Genomic DNA, 21,503 nt, shown 5'->3' on the forward strand with positions numbered 1-21,503 from the left:
TTTAAACCTGCCAGCTGTCAAAATACAGCGCAAGTGGGGAGGGTGCCATCTGAGTGAGTTCAGGGGGGGCCTCCTTCCCAGGCTACCAAAGGGCGACAGGGATGGGGGGAGCTTTCTCGGGGTGGAGGGGTGCGCAGTGGCCCCCTGGGAGTCCAGGTTCATCTGCAAAGTGCCTGGCATGGCCCTTTCTCACCTGCAAGGTGGCTAGATTCTCCTTTCATTCGGTTTGGGGGAGGTGGCCACTATCCTGGCAGGAGAGTGGTGATCCTGGCCTCATGAAAGGAGTGACCTGGCCAAATGCAGGCATGCGGGAGGCCCAGGAGCCTTGGCAAAGGAAGAGGAAGCCCATAAAATAAATTGTGAGAAGGCTGCCTTGTTCCTCCTTGTCAAGGCCACTCCTGAAGAAAGCCCTCTTGTGTTCCTCTCTGAGACCTCCTTCTGTACACATGTATGTTGCAGATGACTCCTGTTCTTCCTTCTTGGGCTACTGGGTCTTTTGGTTATCAACTAAAGCTCTCCAACACATCTTAAGTAAACCAAAAGACCTAGCAGCCCAAGAAGAAAAACCAGGAGTCATCTACAACATACAGTGTAAGGACTGTAACAGCCGCTATGTAGGACAACAGGCAGAATAGCAGAGTGCATCCATGAACACCAACTAGCAGTCAGAAGACATGATGAAAACTCCTTAATCTCACAACACATGGACAGACTTAACCATAGTTTCAACTGGGAAACTGTGGGCATCCTAGAGCAAGCTAAATCCAAAAACACTAGGGAATTCCTGGAAGCTTGGGATTCAGACAAATGAGCTGCCAATAGGCACATAGAGAAAAACAACATCTACACACTATTCAAAAGAGACAATAGAAAGGAAACAAAAAGACCAGAACACCTCCTTGCCAGCAATCAACACCCAGATAAGCAGGGACTAACACCAGGATTAACACCAGGCAAACAATCAAGCAGTAAACAATACCCTAATCAAGGAACTACCAACTCAGACAGGTAGTTCCTAGGTTAGGCAGTAAACAACAGCCTAACCTAGGAACTACCAAGAAAAACAACAACAATACCCCCTCCACACTGACAGAGCAAGCTACTGTATATAAACAGAGCAAACCTCACTCCCTTCTAGCACTGCTGACGCTACCTAGTCAGGTAATGAAATGTCTGCAAGAAAACAACCAAGCTCAGAGAACCCCAAGGACTCTACAATTCAACCCTGAGCTACAGATATTCTCTTCTATTGGTACCTCCTTCTCCCTCTCTTCTCTTCCCTCCATTCTCCCTCTGACCCCCATTTTCTACTGGTACAAAAGCCTCATGGTCAAACTGCAGCCAGTTCTGCCACAAACAGGCACCCAGACAGGTCTTGCTCACCTTGAAGCTCCAGGGGATTATGGTAGTGAACTTCCAGGCGCAAATATTTGGAGGAGCCGGGACCTCCAAAGGCTAGCCCTGCATCTTCAGGGTAGTAAAAGGCCTGGGAGGAAGAGAGAGGAAAGCATCTTTGTGATCCCTGGTGGAGCTGGACTTCTGTCAGCAGCTCAGGCCCAGTCTTTCTCTGGGAACACATTCCCTTCAGACAGAAAGGCACCTGATACTTCTAGCCAGGCTTTTAGCAAAGGATGGAATGGTTTTTAACCTGTAGCAGTTTTGATCTATTTCATGGACCCTTTCACGATTCAAGAGCTACTCCTTTTTGATTGGAGGCAAGAACACTTTCAAGGACTACTGGTAGGTCTTCGTGACCCCAGAGCTGCTGGTTCGCCATCTTGCTCAGATGCTCCAAGACACCATAGACTATCACAGCACAGGGGAGCTCTGATCAGCAAGCAGTTCCAGCCCACCAGGGAGGCCCTGGAGCCCAGAAGAGGGCATTTTGGAATAGGAACCCAATGGCCCCATTGGATAAGCCTCCTGCCCTGATTGCCAGAACCTTTCGAAATAGGATTCTGCCATTGCTTTGGGCAGCTTTCCATTGCCCTAAACACCAACCCCCACAGAACCCCAACTAGAACAAGTGAGCAAGCAAAACAATTTTCCAGAGGCAAAGGGGCGAGCAGTCCTGGGGACTCCTTGGTGAGAGAGTCAGGTCATGTCCTCTCAACCCAAAATGCTGCTGGAGGCCAGGATGGATAATGTAGTCCTTTTCCAGCACCCTCTGGAAAGCATCGTCTGAGGCCGGAAGAGCAGGAAGGCTTTCCAGCCCCAGGCCTCTTCTCCAGCCTGCCCCCCACAGCTCTTGGTCAAGGTTCCTGCCTGACCTTTTGGCAACACCAGCCTCAAGAGAGTCAAGCACAAGATGGAGCGGAAGTGAGGCTCACCTGCGCACCCATCGCCCAGGCAGCCAAGACGTGTCGGCAATAATTCAAGCGCTGCGGCTTCATCTTGGAATCACATGGGCCGCTATAATGAGGGAAGGCCTGGAACTCGGCGACGCACTGGAAGACCTCCATGTGATGGACCAGTGCTTCATTGCCTCCCGTGATCACCGGTTCATACTACGGAAGAAAAGAGATAGGCAGTGATACCTCGAATGGTCCAGCAAGGTCCCTGTGGGTCGGGCTTTGCTATTTGCGGGACAAGCAAATTCTCCATTTCATTTTTTTAAAGGCGGACAGTTTGTGATGGTTATAAATCCCCTCCAACAGCTGTGAGGCCACACTGGAAGTCCTCTGCAAACCAAGTTTCTCCTTGTTCTCAAACTGAATCATGTTGAATGGAAGCCCCTGGGTTTCTCTTTTGCTCTGAAAATTCACAAGAATGGAAAAAGGCATTCCACTGATTGTGATGAGGAAACTTGCAATCTGAACCCCCTCTCTGCAGCTACATATTAAGAAATGTGCTGATGTAACGTGTAACTTGTTATCTGTACCACGGTTGACTGAAGTATCCCTATTTCCTGAGTTCACACAACATACTGCCTGGATTCGCAGAACATCCTTAGCACTAAACCCTAGTGAATCCCTGTGTTCCCATAAAGTGCTATGCCCAAACAAACAAATGAGCAAACAAAAAACCCCACATGGCTCCTTAACCCAGACCTGGTAGGACAACGCCTTGAGCTCCCACCATGGGAGAGACCCCTCATCTGGACAGGCAGAAGGTCTCCTCGCACCTTTTCTCTTGCTGGTCATGAGAGGCAGAAGGAATAGACAGACGAGCCAGAGATGAGCTTTTCCTTCCTTTGCACAACCAAGAAGAATTTTGGAGCCAAGGCTAAAAACTATGTTGATGATGATGATTTACTCTGATGGATCAAATAATTTAATTAAACAAAGGGAGAAGTTCACTAATTTGAAATGGATTGCAAAGCTCCCATTTACCTAACGGGTGGAAGGTATCTTTCCTGAAGCCTGGAAAAACAGTATTTTTTGGACCTTACAATCTTGACTGAATGGGATACTGGCTGTATGGATGGGGTCAATGGGAACAGTCTGCATTCCTTGATAACGGACGTGTTGCTGTGACTCCTGGCAAGAAATGGCCTGGATTCAGGAAGAATCTGTTTGAAGGTCCCTTGCCAACTTCATTTGGAGGACTTGAACCCGAATCTGTGGGGGAGGAAGAAAAGAGCTCAGGAAACAGTGAGACCCCAAGTCCTAGGAACAGGACTGGGAGGGTGTGCAGGATACAGAGACACCCAGCAAAGAGCACACAAATGCAGGTAGAAATGAGCCAAGTTATGTGAGCCAGGGGTGGTGGTCCCCAGAGACCTGCACAGAGGACCACTGGGAAGAACTAGACTTCTGAACGCAGGAGGGCACATGTGACTCAGTGGACACTGCTGAAACCCAGGAGGATGAAATTCATGAAGGAAGAAGCCACCCAAAAGGGGAGCGGTGGCATTATTTATTTATGTATTAAAAGTTTATTTAGTTATTTAAGCATCTTTATAACCCAGTCCAATCCCAATGGACTCTAAGTGGGGTGTAACCAAGTGAGGGGCAAAGGACAAATGCAAAAATAAAAGCTCAATGTAATCCTTTAACATCCTATAATTAAAACCCAAGAAACATCATATATACTCTTAAAACTAAACTGAAGGCCAAACATAACTGGGATAAAACTATGTTAGTTTGTTTATGAAATGCCAGCCAGGTTGAGGTTGTCTGTAGATCCAGGGGAAGCATATTCCATAATATGGGGGCTGCCACTGAGAAGGCCTCATACCTGACCCATGCTTATGTGCCTTGACAGGGAGGAGGCCTACAGCTGGCTCTCTCCTAATGACCAGGTTCAGTTCTGGCAAGGGTGTCCCAGAATGGCACTATCGAGGGCTTTAATAGTAATAACCAGCAGTTTGACTGGGGCCCAGAAGCTGACTGGCAACCAATGCAGTGATTTCAACTAAGGTGCTATCCTAGCCTGTGGGAGATGTCCTGTCAGGGGTCCAGCTGCTGCGTTAGCTTCTGGGTCACCTCCATAGGCAGCTCAACATCAAGGGTGTCCAGCTGAGCAGTTTTGGGGCATGGGTTACTGTCACCAATGACTGTAAGAACTCAGTTCCATGAATCTGTTTTCTCTTCTTGTGCCGTGGCCCTCAACTGGAAGGATGGATGAAAAAGAGTACCTGGGAACCCAGTTCCTTCCCCTTGCTGCCCAAGGCCCTGCAGAAATTCTTTATCTTTTGGCCATGTCATTCATCCTCACATGGATCAAAAGGAAAGGATAAATGTTGATGGGTTTGAATAATTTTGGTAACCTCTCCATCACATCTTTCATATGGGCACCTGAAATACAACACATCTCCCATGACGTCCTATCAAGTCTACACACTGCTACCTCCCCTTAATAGCAGCTCTTAGGCTTCTTCGATCCATGAGGGCCCAAGCGTCTTCTATGCATTCTGCTGAAGTAGCTGTTGATCATCCTCTAGAAGGAAAGACGGGCACTGAATGCTAAGTACTGCTTCAGAGCTCTTCTGGTCTGGATATTTGGAATAAAGGAATCTTCAGCATCAAGTGTGATGTGGGAGTGGATGTCCAGAGCTATAGGGACAGGCTCATTTCTAAAATTAGATTTAAGGCCAACAAATTTGAAAATCAGCTAACAATTAAAAGCCTGGTGAATGAGATGCAACTTTTCTAATGAATGGAGCCTGGGAGCTAAGTGGGCCTCCCTAGGGAGGGTGAACTCAGCCAGAATTGGTCTCACAGCCCAGCTTCGGCTACTCTGTGGCATGTGGCCCTGCTCCGAAAGACAGCCCGCGCTTCACCAGCCAGCAAGAGCAGTTGGAGACAAGGCAAAAGCCTGTCAAACTGTTCTTTCAGCCTCCCCCCCTCAGCCCCAGCCCATCTTCTCCCACTTGTAGGCTGTTGCTAGGGGGGAATCAATGGTAAAAAAGAAGAAATGTTCAGCCTTCGGAAGTAGCCATTTCCAAACTGGCATCTGAAGCCTGGGCAAGCGCTGCCCTTCTGTCTGTGGCAGGTGGGGATGAGCTGGGCAGGATCACTACACTGAGAAGGTCCCAAGAAAGGTTCTCTCTGGCCAAGCGGGGTGAACGGCCTGTCCCTGGTTAAAGGCCAGGCCCAGTCTGGATGGGGAATGTTGAGACCTGGGTTGAAGAAGCAGGCAGCCTAGGTTTAAAGATGGGAGAGACCAGGGCAAAGCAAGGTCAATGCATTAATTTAAGGAAGCAGCAAACTGTGCCATGCCGTTGAAGACGAAGGGGGCTGGCGTCCACCCAAGACGACAGGCTGCCCACCTGCTCAGAGAGAGGTCCTAAAATGAGTTGGCCTCATTATTTCGTAGCCAAGGCAGGCCTTGAACAGCTTATACAGTGGGGCAAAAAAGTATTTAGTCAGCCACCAATTGTGCAAGTTCTCCCACTTAAAAAGATGAGAGAGGCCTGTAATTTTCATCATAGGTATACCTCAACTATGAGAGACAAAATGGGGGAAAAAATCCAGAAAATCACATTGTCTGATTTTTAAAGAATTTATTTGCAAGTCATGGTGGAAAATAAGTATTTGGTCACCTACAAACAAGCAAGATGTCTGGCTTTCACAGACCTGTAACTACTTCTTTAAGAGGCTCCTCTGTCCTCCACTCGTTACCTGTAGTAATGGCACCTGTTTGACCTTGTTATCAGTATAAAAGACACCTGTCCACAACCTCAAACAGTCACACTCCAAACTCCACTATGGCCAAGACCAAAGAGCTGTCGAAGGACACCAGAAACAAAATTGTAGACCTGCACCAGGCTGGGAAGACTGAATCTGCAATAGGCAAGCAGCTTGGTGTGAAGAAATCAACTGTGGGAGCAATAATTAGAAAATGGAAGACATAGAAGACCACTGATAATCTCCTTCGATCTGGGGCTCCACGCAGAGAGGTCAAAATGATCACAAGAATGGTGAGCAAAAATCCCAGAACCACACTAGTGAATGACCTGCAGAGAGCTGGGACCAAAGTAACAAAGGCTACCATCAGTAACACACTACGCCCCCAGGGACTCAAATCCTGCAGTGCCAGATGTGTCCCCCTGCTTAAGCCAGTACATGTCCGGGCCCGTCTGAAGTTTGCTAGAGAGCATTTGGATGATCCAGAAGAGGATTGGGAGAATGTCATATGGTCAGATGAAACCAAAGTAGAATGTTTTGGTCTAAACTCAAGTTGTTGTGTTTGGAGGAGAGAGAATGCTGAGTTGCATCCAAAGAACACCATACCTACTGTGAAGCATGGGGGTGGAAACATCATGCTTTGGGGCTGTTTTTCTGCAAAGGGACCAGGACGACTGGTAAAGGAAAGAATGAATGGGGCCATGTATCGTGAGATTTTGAGTGAACACCTCCTTCCATCAGCAAGGGCATTGAAGATGAAACGTGGCTGGGTCTTTCAGCATGACAATGATCCCAAACACATCACCCGGGCAACGAAGGAGTGGCTTCGTAAGAAGCATTTCAAGGTCCTGGGGTGGCCTAGCCAGTCTCCAGATCTCAACCCCATGGAAAACCTTCGGAGGGAGTTGAAAGTCTGTGTTGCCCAGCGACAGCCCCAAAACATCACTGCTCTAGAGGAGGTCTGCATGGAGGAATGGGCCAAAATACCAGCAACAGTGTGTGAAAACCTTGTGAAGACTTACAGAAAACGTTTGACCTCTGTCATTGCCAACAAAGGATATATAACAAAGTATTGAGATGAACTTTTGATATTGACCAAATACTTATTTTCCACCATGATTTGCAAATAAATTCTTTAAAAATCAGACAATGTGATTTTCTGGATTTTTCCCCCCATTTTGTTTCTCATAGTTGAGGTATACCTATGATGAAAATTACAGGCCTCTCCCATCTTTTTAAGTGGGAGAACCTGCACAATTGGTGGCTGACTAAATACTTTTCTGCCCCACTGTATGCTCCCTGTGGCCCAGTGAGAGCATCAGTGCCAGCACTGAAGAAACCAGTCTAAGCAGGACAGGATCCTCCTGGTCTTTCCATGGGCATCACTTCTGCTCAATGAGGAGAGCAAGCAGGCAGTGGGGCTTGAGAGGCCAGTGTCCTTTGAGGCTGACCTGGCACCTGTCCGCGTACGTCAGCCACAAAGCTGTGACAGGGAGTGGGCAGGGGTAAAATGAGCTGATTGCTTGTACACCCAGAACAAGGAACTCCATGACCCCATGCTCTGGGGGGGGGGCTCTTTTTCCACCAACCCCTTACTTATAAATCCATGCCTTGCATGTGCTCCTTTTCAAGGACGGTTCTGTGGGCAGGAGGGGCTTTGAAATCAGCCAAGGGTCCGCTTGCCCCTCCCTTCCTTGCAAGCACGAGGGGTCTGGGTTTGTCTAATCCCTCTGTACTGCTGACAACTCGGGATGTTTGCCGAAAGCGCCCTCCTGTCTGATGGACCTTCCCATGTCAGCTTTGACTCTCCTGCTGGATTGTGTACAGGTCCTGCCAGCCTTGAATATGGTCTCACTGCTGCAAGGACGATGCACGAGGCTGCAAGGCGTCAGAAAGGCAAAGGCAAGGCACCCCTTCCCATCTTTCCGTCCACGGCCTGACTGCATGCAGGCGAAAGGGAGCGAGGCAGTCAAACTGGTGGGAGTGCGAGCGGGACGGGCCTGTCCTTAACTGACGCCAAGAGCAGGCAAGCACCAATGGGCTGCCATTAGCAGCCGTTTCTCCGGGTTCGGGTCGTCCACGCCGTGCAGTGGTGGAAGAAGGGCAGGGTCGCCTCCCAGAGATTTTCGCCTTTGGGGGTGGGTGAGTGGGTTCCTGCTCTAAGCGGATCCTCGGTTCTGTGTGTCAGATTCAGCCGGCACGGCCCGATACGGCGAAGGCACCGCTCAGCATCGCCTAAGTCAATTTCGCCGCCCAGGCACAAGCAGAGGAAAAGGGGAAGTGGAACCATGAACTGATTACCGGCAGGTGGCGGCGCTTAACTCAAACCGCAAGCGGATACTTTGTATCAGCGCCGGCTTCCCTCGAGCACTGGAGACAAAGGAACGCGCAGAGGCTCAGAAGCGAAGCAATCGAGAACTCCCGGCTTTGTGCGCAAACAGGAAAACCCAGCAAAGGCAACAACAGCACAACCCATAGACGGCAATCAGAAAGACAAAAGCACGGACTGAATCTGCCATTTGGTTGAGGGGGGATTACTGCGGGTAATCTGTAACTAAGCAACAGGGCAAAACGCGGGAACGGGGAAGCTATAAAATACATTGTAAGATGTGCCAAGCGAATCCTGGCTTTGTCTGTACTTACTTATGTTACACTTGAGTAAACTTCTTTCCTGAACACGTGTCACAAGAGTTTCTCTGGGACGAACGAGGTAAACCTTACACTGTGAACGGTGGAATATTATAAGGGTTTTATCAATATTGTAAGGATTTTCTACAAACCTAAGCAATCAAACCAGAGAAAAGGATTTTGACTCAGGTGCATTTGTTTTCTTTCTTTCTTTCTTTCTTTCTTTCTTTCTTTCTTTCTTTCTTTCTTTCTTTCTTTCTTTCTTTCTTTCTCTTTGTTGTTGTTGCTTTTTTTTAGTGCAAACAGTGTGCAAACACTCGGGTAGGGAGGTTGTAGAGCCCTATCGGTGTTGCCCAGGTGCCTCATTCCATTGTTACTGCTTTTCTGTTTTAAGTTGTAAGCTGCCCAGAGTCATTCTGGAGCCCGGCAGCCTTCGGATCAACTGAAGCCAGCAACGATGAACCCCCACAAACCTGCCCAGCTCCTTATGATGCTTGCAGGTGTCTGCTGCTGACCTTAACCCCCTGCCCCATCAGCATCTGCAGGGAGCCATTTCTCTGGCAGTGGCTCGAGGACCCTGCTGAGGTTCCTGTCCTGGAACATTGCAGAGTGATGTCCCAGATCCAGAGACCCTGGTTTTGTGAGTTTTTTCACTACATTTGAAATGCTTTTATTTCAAGAGACTTGGGAGGCCAGTGACTATCCAATAAAGGGACACCCTTCCTTTTATTCCCCATGGTGGACAGAGCTGGTTGAGGCAGACTGTCAGGAGGGCTCAGGATACCCAATTCTGCTACTTTAAGAGCTCAAGTGAAATTGTTAAGTAACGAAATAGCATAACCTTCAATCTGAAATGGGACCAAGAGAAGAAACAGTGAGAAAAATATTATAAATATTAGTGGCTTCATTGAAGACAATATTCCTCTCATCCCCAACACAAAGTCAGTTTGCAGTGAACTCCACATTTAATGTGAGTTTCTATCTTCTGAACATACTGAAAAAATGGCTATACTTTTCTAACTTTTTCAGTGCAGTTTTCCAGTTGTGCATATAGAAATAGCACAATATTAGAGAAATATTATCCAACATGCATTATATGTTCATGAAAATGAACATATTTTAAACAAAATTGAATAAGAACATATTTTAGGAGAAATGTACAGAAACAGGTATGATGTTTTTGTGCCACTTGATTTGTATATGTGTTATAAACTGATGCAGAAGTGGGATGCTGCAATGTTAAGACTGGAAAATGTGAAATGAACACTGACTAATCTGCCCCTCTTACCCAGACAAGAAACAAGAAAGCACAGCAAGAGCTTGAGGAAGGGCTGCAGGCTTGTCATTTAAGCCTGAATTTAAAAGGCAAGGGAAAAATAAAATTACAGCTCTGAGGCTGAAGAACAGCTGGATGGAGCTGCCCTCAGAATGAAGGGGTGAGTTGCGCCCCAGGCCTCAGTGCCAAGCCTGAGGTAATGATAGTGCAGAAATGCCAAAGAGGCCCTTGCCGCAAAAGCCATGGTGGGCACTGTCCCTGTGGGCAGTGAGGAGGCTACCTGGGGCAAAGCATATAGAGAGAATAGGAAACGAGGCCTGAAGAGACTGGAGACCAGGATAAAAGTAGCCTTCTGTGGAAGAATGGCGCACTGAAGACGCCTCCTTGAAAAGCAGAGCTGACAACCGCAGTGAAGAACAAAGAGCCAGGGAGGAGACCAGCTCTTCGATAATTCCTCTACAGACAAGGAGAGCACTTGAGATTGCCCCCAAGTGCTCCAGACAGCTGCTCCTTGTGAGGAGACCGCAAGACAGTGGTCTCTGGCGGGTTTAGTGCTCTGGGAGATGAGGGAATAGTCATCTTGCTCAAACTGCGCTTGGCACCTTTAAAAGGACACTGAGTTTGCATACTTCCTTTTCTAATCATTTTTGGAAATTGCTCGTTAACTACTTTTCAGTTATTAGAAACCTTTGGATGGACAAATTTGAAAGCACCAAGTGAGTTTACCTCCAGTCCTTAACGGAAGAAAGTTACAAGCTTAAGAACTTATTTTTTTTTTTTCTAAATAAACAGCAAAAGGTTGATTAAAACTTTGATTTTAGAATGCTACAAATGTACTAAGGGTTCAGATAAATTTGAAATAAGATTTTGGAGTTAGTTATAAAGAATCCTTCCTGTGGGAAAATGCTTTGTTTTAATTTAAAAAAAACATAATAAGATAAGATTTTAAAAATTGGACACTAGAGGGAACTAAAGATTTCAATTAAAGGAGAAGAACACATACACTTGACTAACAGTTACAGAATGGCGCAAAATATTCTAACACTGGAAATAATGAAGGATACTTTTGAAAAACAGAGTCAGAAGTTAATATTAACAATGTCAACAGCGATATATGTCTCTATGGATAGACTGTGTCTAAAAGATGTTATGGAACATGTTTTATCTGACAAGACAGAGGATGAGTTGAAAGTGGATTTACAAATGCCAGGCTACAAAATGACATGGAAAGAGATGTTACCCTGGACATACAAAAGAAACTGGCTGATGTTTTAATAATTAAAGGGGATATACAAACAATAAACCAAGAGAGTGACCTGGATAATTTTTCTATATTGGACTTACAAAAGAGATTTGTTAAAGCTTTGAAGAATCTCGTGAGAAGGGACAAAGAAGAAATGAAAAGAAATCAAGTTCTACGACATTATTTGAATGGACTAAAGGTTAAGGTTGTTACAAGTAAAAGGAAGTAAAGTTGATTTATTTGATCAAGGTTAAAAATCAATATGTTGTTATTTCTGATAACCCTTAATGGACTTTTGCTGACACCAGGACTGGAATGGCGATGCTTTATGGATTTGTTTATAGATAAGAGATGGAATATGGGAGGAAGAGATCATTTGTTGTAATGTAAGAGGAGGTGAAAAGTTATTAAAATTGTTAATACTTGTTGAGATGAAGGTTGGAAGTCACTTCTTTATATATTTCTTTTCTTTTTCTTTACAATATTCTTACTTTTCTTTTTTCTTTCTATACCTTATACGTTTTCTTTTTTTTTTCCCCTTTGCACTTTTTACTTTCTATTTTTCTATCTTTCTTTTAGTTTGTATTAGTTTTTACTATTGTAATTATAATCTTTAATAAAATGACTTGAAAAAAAAAAGATAAAAGTAGCCTCCTGTGAAGACACTGATGAAGCAGGAATGGAACCAGCCAAGGCAGAATCATGGGGACTTTGGGCAGAGTTGAGATCAACTGGGTGTAGCTGAAGAGGACAGAACAGAGGCCTATGATTTATGCAGCAAAGAGGAGATTCCTGACTTCCCTAAGGGGGTAGGTTTGGGGACAGGGGGGCGGGGAACAGTCCTTCTACTCACCATGATAATATGATGCTTTTCAAAGCCATCTGGAAGTTCAGTCATGTAGCACCAGTATGTGGTCTCCTTGTGGGGTATGGTCACATCAGGGACTCGGATCTCCATGGTCTTCAGATCCCCAGGCAGTTGGGGAACCCTGATCTTAGGTTTCAGTAGTTGCACCCACTGCAGTCCCTTCCGGAGGAGAGCAGAAACATTGATGGCTTGAAGGGATGGAGTTGGCTTCTCCAAAATGCCATAAATAAGATGCACAGTTCCATCCTGGAATTGAAGTCACCAAGCACTTTATCAGTGAGCCGCCCTGTTTATGCTGCCAAGTAAAAGACTGGGTGCCCTGGTTTAGGTCAGTCATGGTGCTCTTGGTTGCTGACTGGAGGAAGCTCAGAAAGAAAGGAGTGCCAATATGTGTGTGGGGTCTGAAGAATGCTTCCTTGGGTTGGAAGGATAATCCGACCCCAACGACTGAAAGGCTAATTTAACCAAAGTCCTGTGATAGCATTCTGTGTAACAAGCACCATCATGGAAATCAGCACAACACTAAAAAGAATTCCAGTTGCAGTCTAATCACCTTAAGGCTACATCATAAAACATGGAATGTAACATAGTAACTGCCAATTAAGCCACAGCACAATCAAATTACAAAGGACAGCCATCAGTCTGTTTTTTACTACAGAGCTCATAAGGATGAATCTCATAAACAATGGATTTCAATTACTGTTCTAATTGTATGTTTGCCATAAAAGTTCCTTAAATTTGGGCCCAGTCAAAGGCAACTGTTTGGTCTTAACTGAAATTAAAAAATGCTGAACCCAAATGAGCACATGGAAATTACAACTTAAATTATAAACTTTCAACGTTTTTAAATTTAAAGAATATAATTTTAAAAAAATTTAGCAGCATTACTGTTTAGATTTTTCTATAAATGTTAAGACAGCTGACTATGAGACCCATTTGCACAACTTACCTTGCTTGGTGTTAACACTGGGGATGTTTTTAGGTTTAAACTGTTTTGGGAACTTAGCCTTTTTGGTTTATTGATGGTATAATGTGGGCTGATTCAGATTAAGCTTCATATTTATTTATTTATTTATTTATTTGATTGATTGATTGATTGACGTTTGTTGTTTTTACAATATTTATAGCTTACCCCAATCCTAATGGACTCTAAGAGGGGTACAACAAAATCCCCCCCACACTAAAAACATATCAACCACAAATCCCAGTACATCAAAGGCACCATTCACTTAACTTCTAATGATGCTGTTTTGCCCTACAGATAGTCCTTGTTAAGCAACTGACTCATTTAGCAACTGTTTGCAGTTATGATGGTGATGAAACAGTAACTTTGTAACCAGTCCTTGCATTTACAACCTTCGCAGGTCTGTAAGGCAAAGAAAAGCTGAAGTAAGATCATAAGCACAGTTCTGGTTTCACTTAGTGACTGCTTTGTTTAACAACCAAGTTGCTGGTCCCAACTGTGGTCACTAAACAGGGAGTACCTGTATTTGTGAAATAGCTACAGAGTTGGGGCTATCCATACCTTGGGGGGAGTGTTCCATAAAGTGGGGGGCACTACTAAGAAACACTGTCCCCCCTCCACGCCCCAACAGCATTGTGAGGAGAGAGACTTGTGACAGGCCCTCTCTAAAATATTTGAGCATTTTTGTGTGAACGATGCCACAAAATTTGGCATTGCAGCATTATTTCTCTCTGTGTTTTTTCCTTCTCCCCTCCCCTCCCCTCCCCTCCCTCTCCTCTCCTCTCCTCTCCTCTCCTCTCCTCTCCTCTCCTCTCCTCTCCTCTCCTCTCCTCTCCTCTCCCTTCCCAGTACTGAGATTTGGGCTGCTTTGGGCTGCTGTGAGCCTTGTTAAATGGACGTCAATGGTCAACAGCCTGGAAGGTCAACAGGCAAGAGTTACCCTCCTAAACTGTTCTGGGAAAACCAAGGAATTACTTTTTTAAAAAATTAGGAAAAGGGAGATTTAAAAAATAATGTTCAGTAATTCAAACTTGATGTTTTCATTTCCATTAGAAAATATAAAATTGGATGTTGCAGAACAAAGCATTTTTGGGAAATTCTGCCTCCCTGCATTATTCTAACCCCCGGATGTGGGGCAGCTCTTTCTCAAAACTGTTTATGAAGCAGCAAGGTGGCCAAAGGTTCTACCTCGATAAGATAATCCTTTGGGTCACAGGTGACAAAAGGCCTCTTAAAGAGGAGGGAGAGACCTCCGGCCGTTCTTCGCGCCCCCAGGAGCTTGTAGTTCTGCTGGGGATCCATGTGCAGCTGTGCGTCTTGATCGCTCCAGGCATCCTGCAGATGAAACAACAACCAACATGTCGCATTTCAGAGGACAGAGACCAAGGGCACACTGCGGTCCAGGTAAGGGGTCCGGTGCCGGACTTAGACTTGGCGAGGCAGCTATATAAAGCTTGCAGACCCCTGAAGGTCTCTCTAAGGTGTGTACCAAAACAGGACCTTGGATTGCCACAAAAAACGGGAAAACATGTGTTTGCCTCAGGGCCAGCCGACTTAACATTTATAGAAGAATCTGAAGAGTGGTGAACTCATCTGCAAAATCAGAAAACTGATGTTCTGAAATTTTGTGAGGCCCTAAGCCGTCACCTGTTTCGCTTGTGCCTAAATCTGGCCCTGGGTGTTGCTTCCAGCAAGCAAGTTCCACCCACTGTACTTAGCTTGGAAGCACCTCATTACCTCTTTGTGGATTTTGTTTCACAATAGGAAACAAAATAAGCGAGAGAAATATGTCTTTGGGGGCGTCTCTGTATGTTGTGCACACATGGAACATATTTCATGCCAGTTCAAGGCAATGCCCAAATGAATAGCTAAGCAGAGCCACTAGCACTGGGGGTGGCCTGGCCTGGTCTTTCTTTGGCTCTGGGGCGGGCCACACCCACACGGACCTTTTCCTTGTCAGCATCGGCCTCCTAAGGGGCTTTCCCCAGGCTTGGGTGGCCTGTGGTGTAGCTCTCCTCAGTGTAACAAAAATGATCTTGATAGAATAAGAGGCAAAGGGACCAATTAGTGCGAGATGACTAAATTCAAAACTGCCAAACTCATGCTAAAAGATAAAACCCAAGAATCTGGTTTCAACTGCAGTTGACATAAGTAACAATGAGTTAAACCAAGAATAAAACCATGATGAATATTAACCTCAAGGCCATTCAGCGTGGTCTTAAGATCATCCCTAACAAACGTGGACTATTCCTTCGCTCACGTCTTAAAACACAGGAGGACTTCCCAGAGTCTGTTTCCGGGTGGCCAGCCTGGTTCCCACCCCAGGTGCTCTCAATGACCAATGAAGGAAGTAACCCTGGAGCAATGCTCCCCACTTCTTTGAAACTCTACGTGGTCCCATAAGGCTATTTCATGTCAGGATAGATGGAGGCCCTAATGCAGGAAGAGGTCCTGGGTTTGCGCTCCGCAGAGGGGCCGGCTCATTTGCTCACATACCGCGAAATAGAACTGGAGCCCGTCACTCCACAGGACAGCTAGATCTGCCTCCTGAAAGCCTCCTCGCTCCGACATGCCAAAGAGAAACCCGTATCTCAGCTCCTTGGCCACGATCTGGAAATGCACCTCTTCCAGACGATAGCTGACGTTCCAGGATAGCTCCAGGAGGCCTTGAGGGTCCAGGGGCACTCGATACGGGAAGTCCTCCCTTGGCTCAGTGCCTTGGAGGGCAACCACCAAGATGACCAGGAAGACGGCGAGCAGGGTGAAATACATTGATGCCGCTTCACGGAGCCTGAGTGCAGGGCAGGCGGCTCCCTTCGGCCTCCTCCCAGAGCCTGGCATTCTTGCAACAGAAAGCAGGGCGGCCCTCGGCTCTTCCCATTTATTGACAGACCCTCCTGGCAACTGGATCGTTCATTGCCCTTAATTGCATTTTGCGGAGGGAAAATTGAATTGGGCCATTGAACAGCCCTTCTCGTGTCCTCCTCCTCCTCCCCCTCCTCCCCCTGGCCCCAACGCTTACCACTTTCTGCTTGTCTCTAATCGCCTTTAATTGTTTGTGGACATCATCAGTGGGAATTTAACTGGACTGGATAGTGTTTTTTTTCTTTTTTAATGTCCTCTTAATGCTTTCTGAAAAGCTGGCCTGGAAGTTGGCTTGTCTGCAAACCCTGCGTGTGCTTCGTCTCCCTGCTGTTCTCTTCCTTCCCACAAAATAGAGCCAGACATGGGACTTTTGGGGAACTGTTGACTGGCCAGAAAGTCTCACTGGGGTGTGCTAATATCAGAGAGACTGGGATCTCTCCCCAGAACCCACCCCATGACTGGAGAGACATGCCCTTAAGCCAAACCCTAAATGCCTCAGAATTTGCAATAGCCTCTCTCCACTATAGGCAGGATGTGAAGGGCAGCAGATGCGAAGTGCGTTACGTGGTCTATGCAGAAGCAAATTTCTCATTGCCTCCAACACTCAATTCCTTCGGCTCTTCTTCTTGTGTGACATGCTTATTGTACATTGAGAATATGTGCGTGCAGGGGGGAAAGCTCACCAAGAGGAAAGGTAAGCACCCAGGCCAGAGTTCCAAGGAGCATTTGGTAGCACCTTGACTTCAACCGAATGAAAAATGTAGGCAGCTGGAAGTGTTCATTTCCAGCTGAGGGAGACCGAAGCTGGATCTCCTTGGGCCTCTCCTGCCCCCATCCCAACAAGACTTAGCCCCCGGTGTGTCTTGGTGCCCACCCAGCTCCGGGCACCTCTCCCTGCTGGCCCTTGGAAGAGGGGGTCAGTGCAGTGCAGAGCAGGTGCTGGAGGCTTTTGCCTGAGGTCCACCCCAGAATGCTGGTCCTGGATGAACCCAAAGAGAGGAAGACTCACCCTCTCCTCTGCTGGCAGGGTGGCTTGTCTGGAAGAGCCAGGCCAGAAGGAGGGGTGGGAAAGGGCCTCCTCATGACTGAGATCCAGATGGGGAGAACATCCACAGGCACGGCGGGCCGACCGGAGGGCTCCCCTTCTGTTCTTCAGTCTGGAGTCTAAGAGAGAAACATCGTGCAGCAGGCTGCCTTCCTGAGGTTTCCTCCTCAGCGTTTCCATTGCTCAGTCTTCTGCCGTCTGAGCAGCTGGGACTCCGCATCAGGCTGTTGCTCTAAGTCCTTTAGCTGGATGGAGGCAGCAGGAGGCTTTGCGCACTCCAACTCCCGGCAACGTGAAACCCACCACATCAGCTGCCAGTTGAGGTGCTGCAGGAAGACTGAAGGACCAGGGAGCCCTGGGAATGCGAGTCTCTCCCGAGACAAGCCTTGGCTGAACCAGAACAGCCCCGGAGAAAGAGGGATGCTGTGCCGGCCACTGGTCCTCCTCTCGCTGCAGTGGCTCCTTCAGGGCAGGGGCCCCCAGTTCCGGCCCAGACTACTGGAGAACTGATGTCCTGTTGGTCTGGTAAACCCCCTGACCCTGCAAGTGCCTGGCCTTGGAAATGGAAGCGTGGTGCTCCTCACCTTGGTGTGAGAAAGAGGACAGGCGGGGGAAGCCTTGGTGGGAGTTTTCCTTCCCTGCCCCCCTGCCAAGCCTTGATGAAACTCCAGTAGCGCTGGGACTTGGCCCGCTGCGGCCTTTCCACCTCCCCCTTGTTTATCTCAAGAAAACCCATTTTGAACAGAATACGCATGCCTAAGTAATTATTACTATTAGTAGTAGTAGTAGTAGTACTACTACTACTACTACTACTACTATAATTATTTAGAGCCCCCCGACTACAGAATGACTCTGGGTGGCTTCCAAAACAGAAAAAGGATCGAGGCAGCCTGAAGCATCCAGACAGCCATGTCCCACTGAGACGGCCCCACCGTGGACTTCCTCTTTTGGGGGCCTCTATAGTCACCTCCTGTTTGCCTCCGGCCTTTTGCATGTGGCTGCCCTTCTTCCCAGCTGCTCTGATATATCTGGGCCTGAAAAAGAAGCTGCTCCAATATGAATCACGTCATGGCACTTTGGAGATCATTAAGCCTGACCCCTGACCAGGGCAGGAATCCCCTACGTCAGCTCTGACCCACTGAAGCAATTCAAGGTCTGAGATCGTGCAGTTTCACTGTAACCCAAAACTTGGCTTGCGGATGACATGGTTGCTAAAACGGATTACGCTGCTTCCCCTTCCCCTGCCTACATAGCTGGTGCTCACAGCCATCCTCTGGGTAAAAGGAGTGTGCATTCACACAGCCTGCAGCCTTGGGATTTCCTGGTGAAATGCCATCCAAAAACGAACTGTGGCAGCCAAAGTCCTGGGGAAAAGTTCGAACTGCATTCAGGGTTAGGGTTTCCTTGCTTTGCCTGGTGAATTTAGCCTCGCATCTGGTCTTGGAGTCTCTCTGATCCAAAGCTAAAGAGAAATTCTGACACTGCGGTGCCTGGTGTTGTGAGTGATACCCAGGGGACTAAAACCCAAGAGAACAAGCTCATTAACTCACATTTGCATTCAAAGAAGTAAAGGGCAATGACTGGGATTAAAACTGGCAACTTTGAGGGCCTTTCCTGCCAGCAATTTGGGAAGATGAATGAGAAGCCCCGGGAAGAGGCTTTTAAATACTTGCGCACATCCTGGGGCTTGAGTGGGAAAGAGCTCTGGATCCTGCCTCCTTGAATGTGCATTTGTTTAAAGAGACCACTTGAAACAAACTTTCCTCTGTCTTGTAGCCTTGCAGTAGTTATTACTCCAACGGCATCAGGGGCATCTCTCAAACCTGGAAGATAATCTCGGTCTACAGCAGCTGGACTGTCTGTCCAGCACTTAAAGAAAAGCAGAGATACCTGTAGATGGCAAAGCTTCTCTGACAGCAGCCAACACTTTCTGCAGTGGCACCTGATACGAGAGAGCAAAATTAACTCTGTCTGTTTATTCATGACCCGTTAGCAGATGTGCTGCGACACTGGTCCAGTCCTGTCCTGCCCTGGGGAAATGTCCACAAACTGCCAGGAGCTTGGATGCGACATCCGCCCCAGCTGGAGTGAGCCAGGGTGAAACAGCGTCGCTCTCTTCTGCTGAAGAAGCAGTACCCCAGCCCGCCTTTGGCTTCAGCCATGCCCGGTGGACTGCTTCCCCTGAAGCCCCTGGAGCGTGGTGGGGCCTCTGAGGCAGCTGCCCTTCTGAGCTAAGGCAGAAAGGAGACCTCAGCCTCTAAAGGACCCCCAGGGGCCAGATGCGTCCCCTGGAATTGCTCTGCCGAGGGAGAAGCCACTGAAGTCTGCGCAGAGGCTTTTCCTGCTCTGCTGTAATTCTAGGTGGCTGATTCTATTTTCAAGGCCGGGGCTTCCTGCTGTGGGGGTTCATATTCTTTAGGGTCACCAGACTTGTCCTCCTGTTCGTCCTCATGTGCTCCGTCTGGCAGGCATAGCCTTAAAATTGAATATTGTCTGGCTTTCTGAGTGGTTTTTTTGGGGGGGAGGAGGGGTTTGGACTGTTTTCATCACACTAGTCATTCAAACTTCCGTGTGTTGTGACCTTGTAAGTTGTCTGCAGGCTCGACAGCCTAGATTTATGTCACTTGATTTATTTCCTGATTCCAGCAATAAGCTTCACCCCACTCCCTTCAAATTTGTGATCCCTGTAGTCTGTAGATCACGTGACTCGTCAGACATTTCTATGGTGAAATTTGAAAAGCGCATTGTCGATTCTATATTATCGCCAGCATATGTTCTTGGAAATAAAGATTTGTTGAGAAAATATTGCAATTGGAAAACCAGTCTTTCTGATGTTGGAAAAACTAATTTCATATACGTGTTGGCCTAAGTACATTTTTTGCAGCTTTTCATTGTAATTGGTCTCACAGAGGTGAGTTAAACAGTTTGTGTGTCCTCCTTTGCCTGTTCAGATATCTGGTAACCCTAATATTATTACATCTTCCTCATCACATGTTCCTGCTGTGGGCCTCACAGACTGAGCTAACCCATAGCCTGTTAATTTACAGACAAAGCATCTTACAATTTTTTTCAAAATTCACTGGGAGTTGGGCAGTGTAAAAATTTAATTAATAAATAGTTAAAGGGACTAAAAAGCCGAGCAACAAAATGACCACAGCAACCCTTCCTGAATACAGATGTTTTTGAAATGAAAATTCTTCCTGTCAGCCCAGACCGAGAAGGAAGAGTCAGTCCTGGTGGGTCCGTCCCTCCCTCTCAGCTCTAGGGAGAAGGCAAAGTGCTGCAAAGACAACAGTGGGGCCAGGGATCAAGTCTGACTTGAAGCCACCAAAGAACAGCAACAACAACAGCAACGCCAAAAAACCCAACCGCAAACCAAGGACGACCTCTAAGTCATGAGTAAGGTTTTACTGGGACTGAAGCGCAGTTTGTTGTTGACTAAGCCCTGAAAGAGCATCCTTCCTCCATGGCAAGTTTCCACATTGTGGACCCGGGTTTCCCCTGCGGACTAGAGCAACGGCTTGGGCTGTTGCGTGCAGCTGTTGCCTTGCTGAGCCAATCCTGCATTATCTGCTTCTCCCACATTTGTTTGCTGTGCTTGCTTCAGCTGCAGCATGTTCTTTTGCTGACTTTTCAACCTCCAGAGGTTTTTTTTAAATGTTGCTGAAACTGAGAAAGCATCTCTGTGTAGGAGAAGAAACCAAGATTGCCTAATAGCTGGGTATTGTAGTTTGGACAGCAGAAGCCCAAACGGATCAGTCCATTCTTCTCAAAGCAGGTGGGTCTGTGAAACCTGGTATTGCAGGAACTCTGTTGAGAGATCTTGTGTGTGCGCGTGTGACGATGATGCTGGGCTGGTGGATTGTTTCAGGACAGGCCATGGAAGTTCTTGGTTGGTGGATGTTGTGGTGGGTTTGTGGAGTGTTATCAGTCTGTGGGTAGGGAGGGTGCATTTTAGAAGATTGCTGACCTGCTGGATGGTGCAACAATGATCTATGGTGCCTTTTGCTGGTGAGTGAACCCCTTGGAGCGATGTGCCAGTCACATCTTTCCTTGCCCATCCTGGATCTTTCAGTGGGTTTCCCAATCATTGTCTCCTTCTGGACCATCTTAGGGGTTGGGGGTGGGCACAGTTTTGCAGTGTTCTCCTCCTTCCTCCCAGTTGGTGTTGGTAGGGAAAGAGACAGCTGATGTGTGGGATGCCACAAGGCTCAACTCTATCCCCACTCCTATTTAACATCTGTGTGAAACCACTGAGTTAGGTAATTCACCAGCACAGGATGAGGTATCATCACTATACATCTCCACCCAGGGCTGTACCACTGTGACTGTTACCTAGGGACTGGAGGTGGTGAGTGTCTGGATGGGGAAGAACAGGTTGTGACTCAGCCATAGCAAAATTGACTGCTATGGGCTTTTGGGTCCCGTGGATCTGAATGTTTTCCATCCTTAGCTCTTGATTGAGTAGCATTCCCCCAGATAGAGTTGGTGTGTGCAACCTGGGAATCCTCCTAGACTCACAACTCCTGCTTGAGGAGCAGGT

At 47.2% G+C, this 21,503-nt stretch overlaps 1 protein-coding gene across 1 annotated transcript in view; it reads right to left on the reverse strand.

Moving 5' to 3' along the window:
- Positions 1-15,891, reverse strand: part of DBH (dopamine beta-hydroxylase) — a 28,164-nt gene extending 12,273 nt beyond the window's left edge. Inside the window, exons 1-5 of the mRNA XM_007435100.3 lie at positions 15,547-15,891; positions 14,239-14,385; positions 12,072-12,332; positions 2,331-2,507; positions 1,384-1,486 (exon numbers count right to left, since the gene is read on the reverse strand). Of these exons, the coding sequence (XP_007435162.2) occupies positions 1,384-1,486; positions 2,331-2,507; positions 12,072-12,332; positions 14,239-14,385; positions 15,547-15,891 (1,033 nt within the window). The remainder of the gene's footprint in view (positions 1-1,383; positions 1,487-2,330; positions 2,508-12,071; positions 12,333-14,238; positions 14,386-15,546) is intronic.
- Positions 15,892-21,503: the final 5,612 nt, after the last annotated feature.

Source organism: Python bivittatus, unplaced genomic scaffold (genome assembly GCF_059951505.1).
Source record: "Python bivittatus isolate LINGU-HERP-01145 unplaced genomic scaffold, Pbiv_v1 ctg000160_np1212, whole genome shotgun sequence".
Classification (NCBI taxonomy): Eukaryota; Metazoa; Chordata; class Lepidosauria; order Squamata; family Pythonidae; genus Python; species Python bivittatus.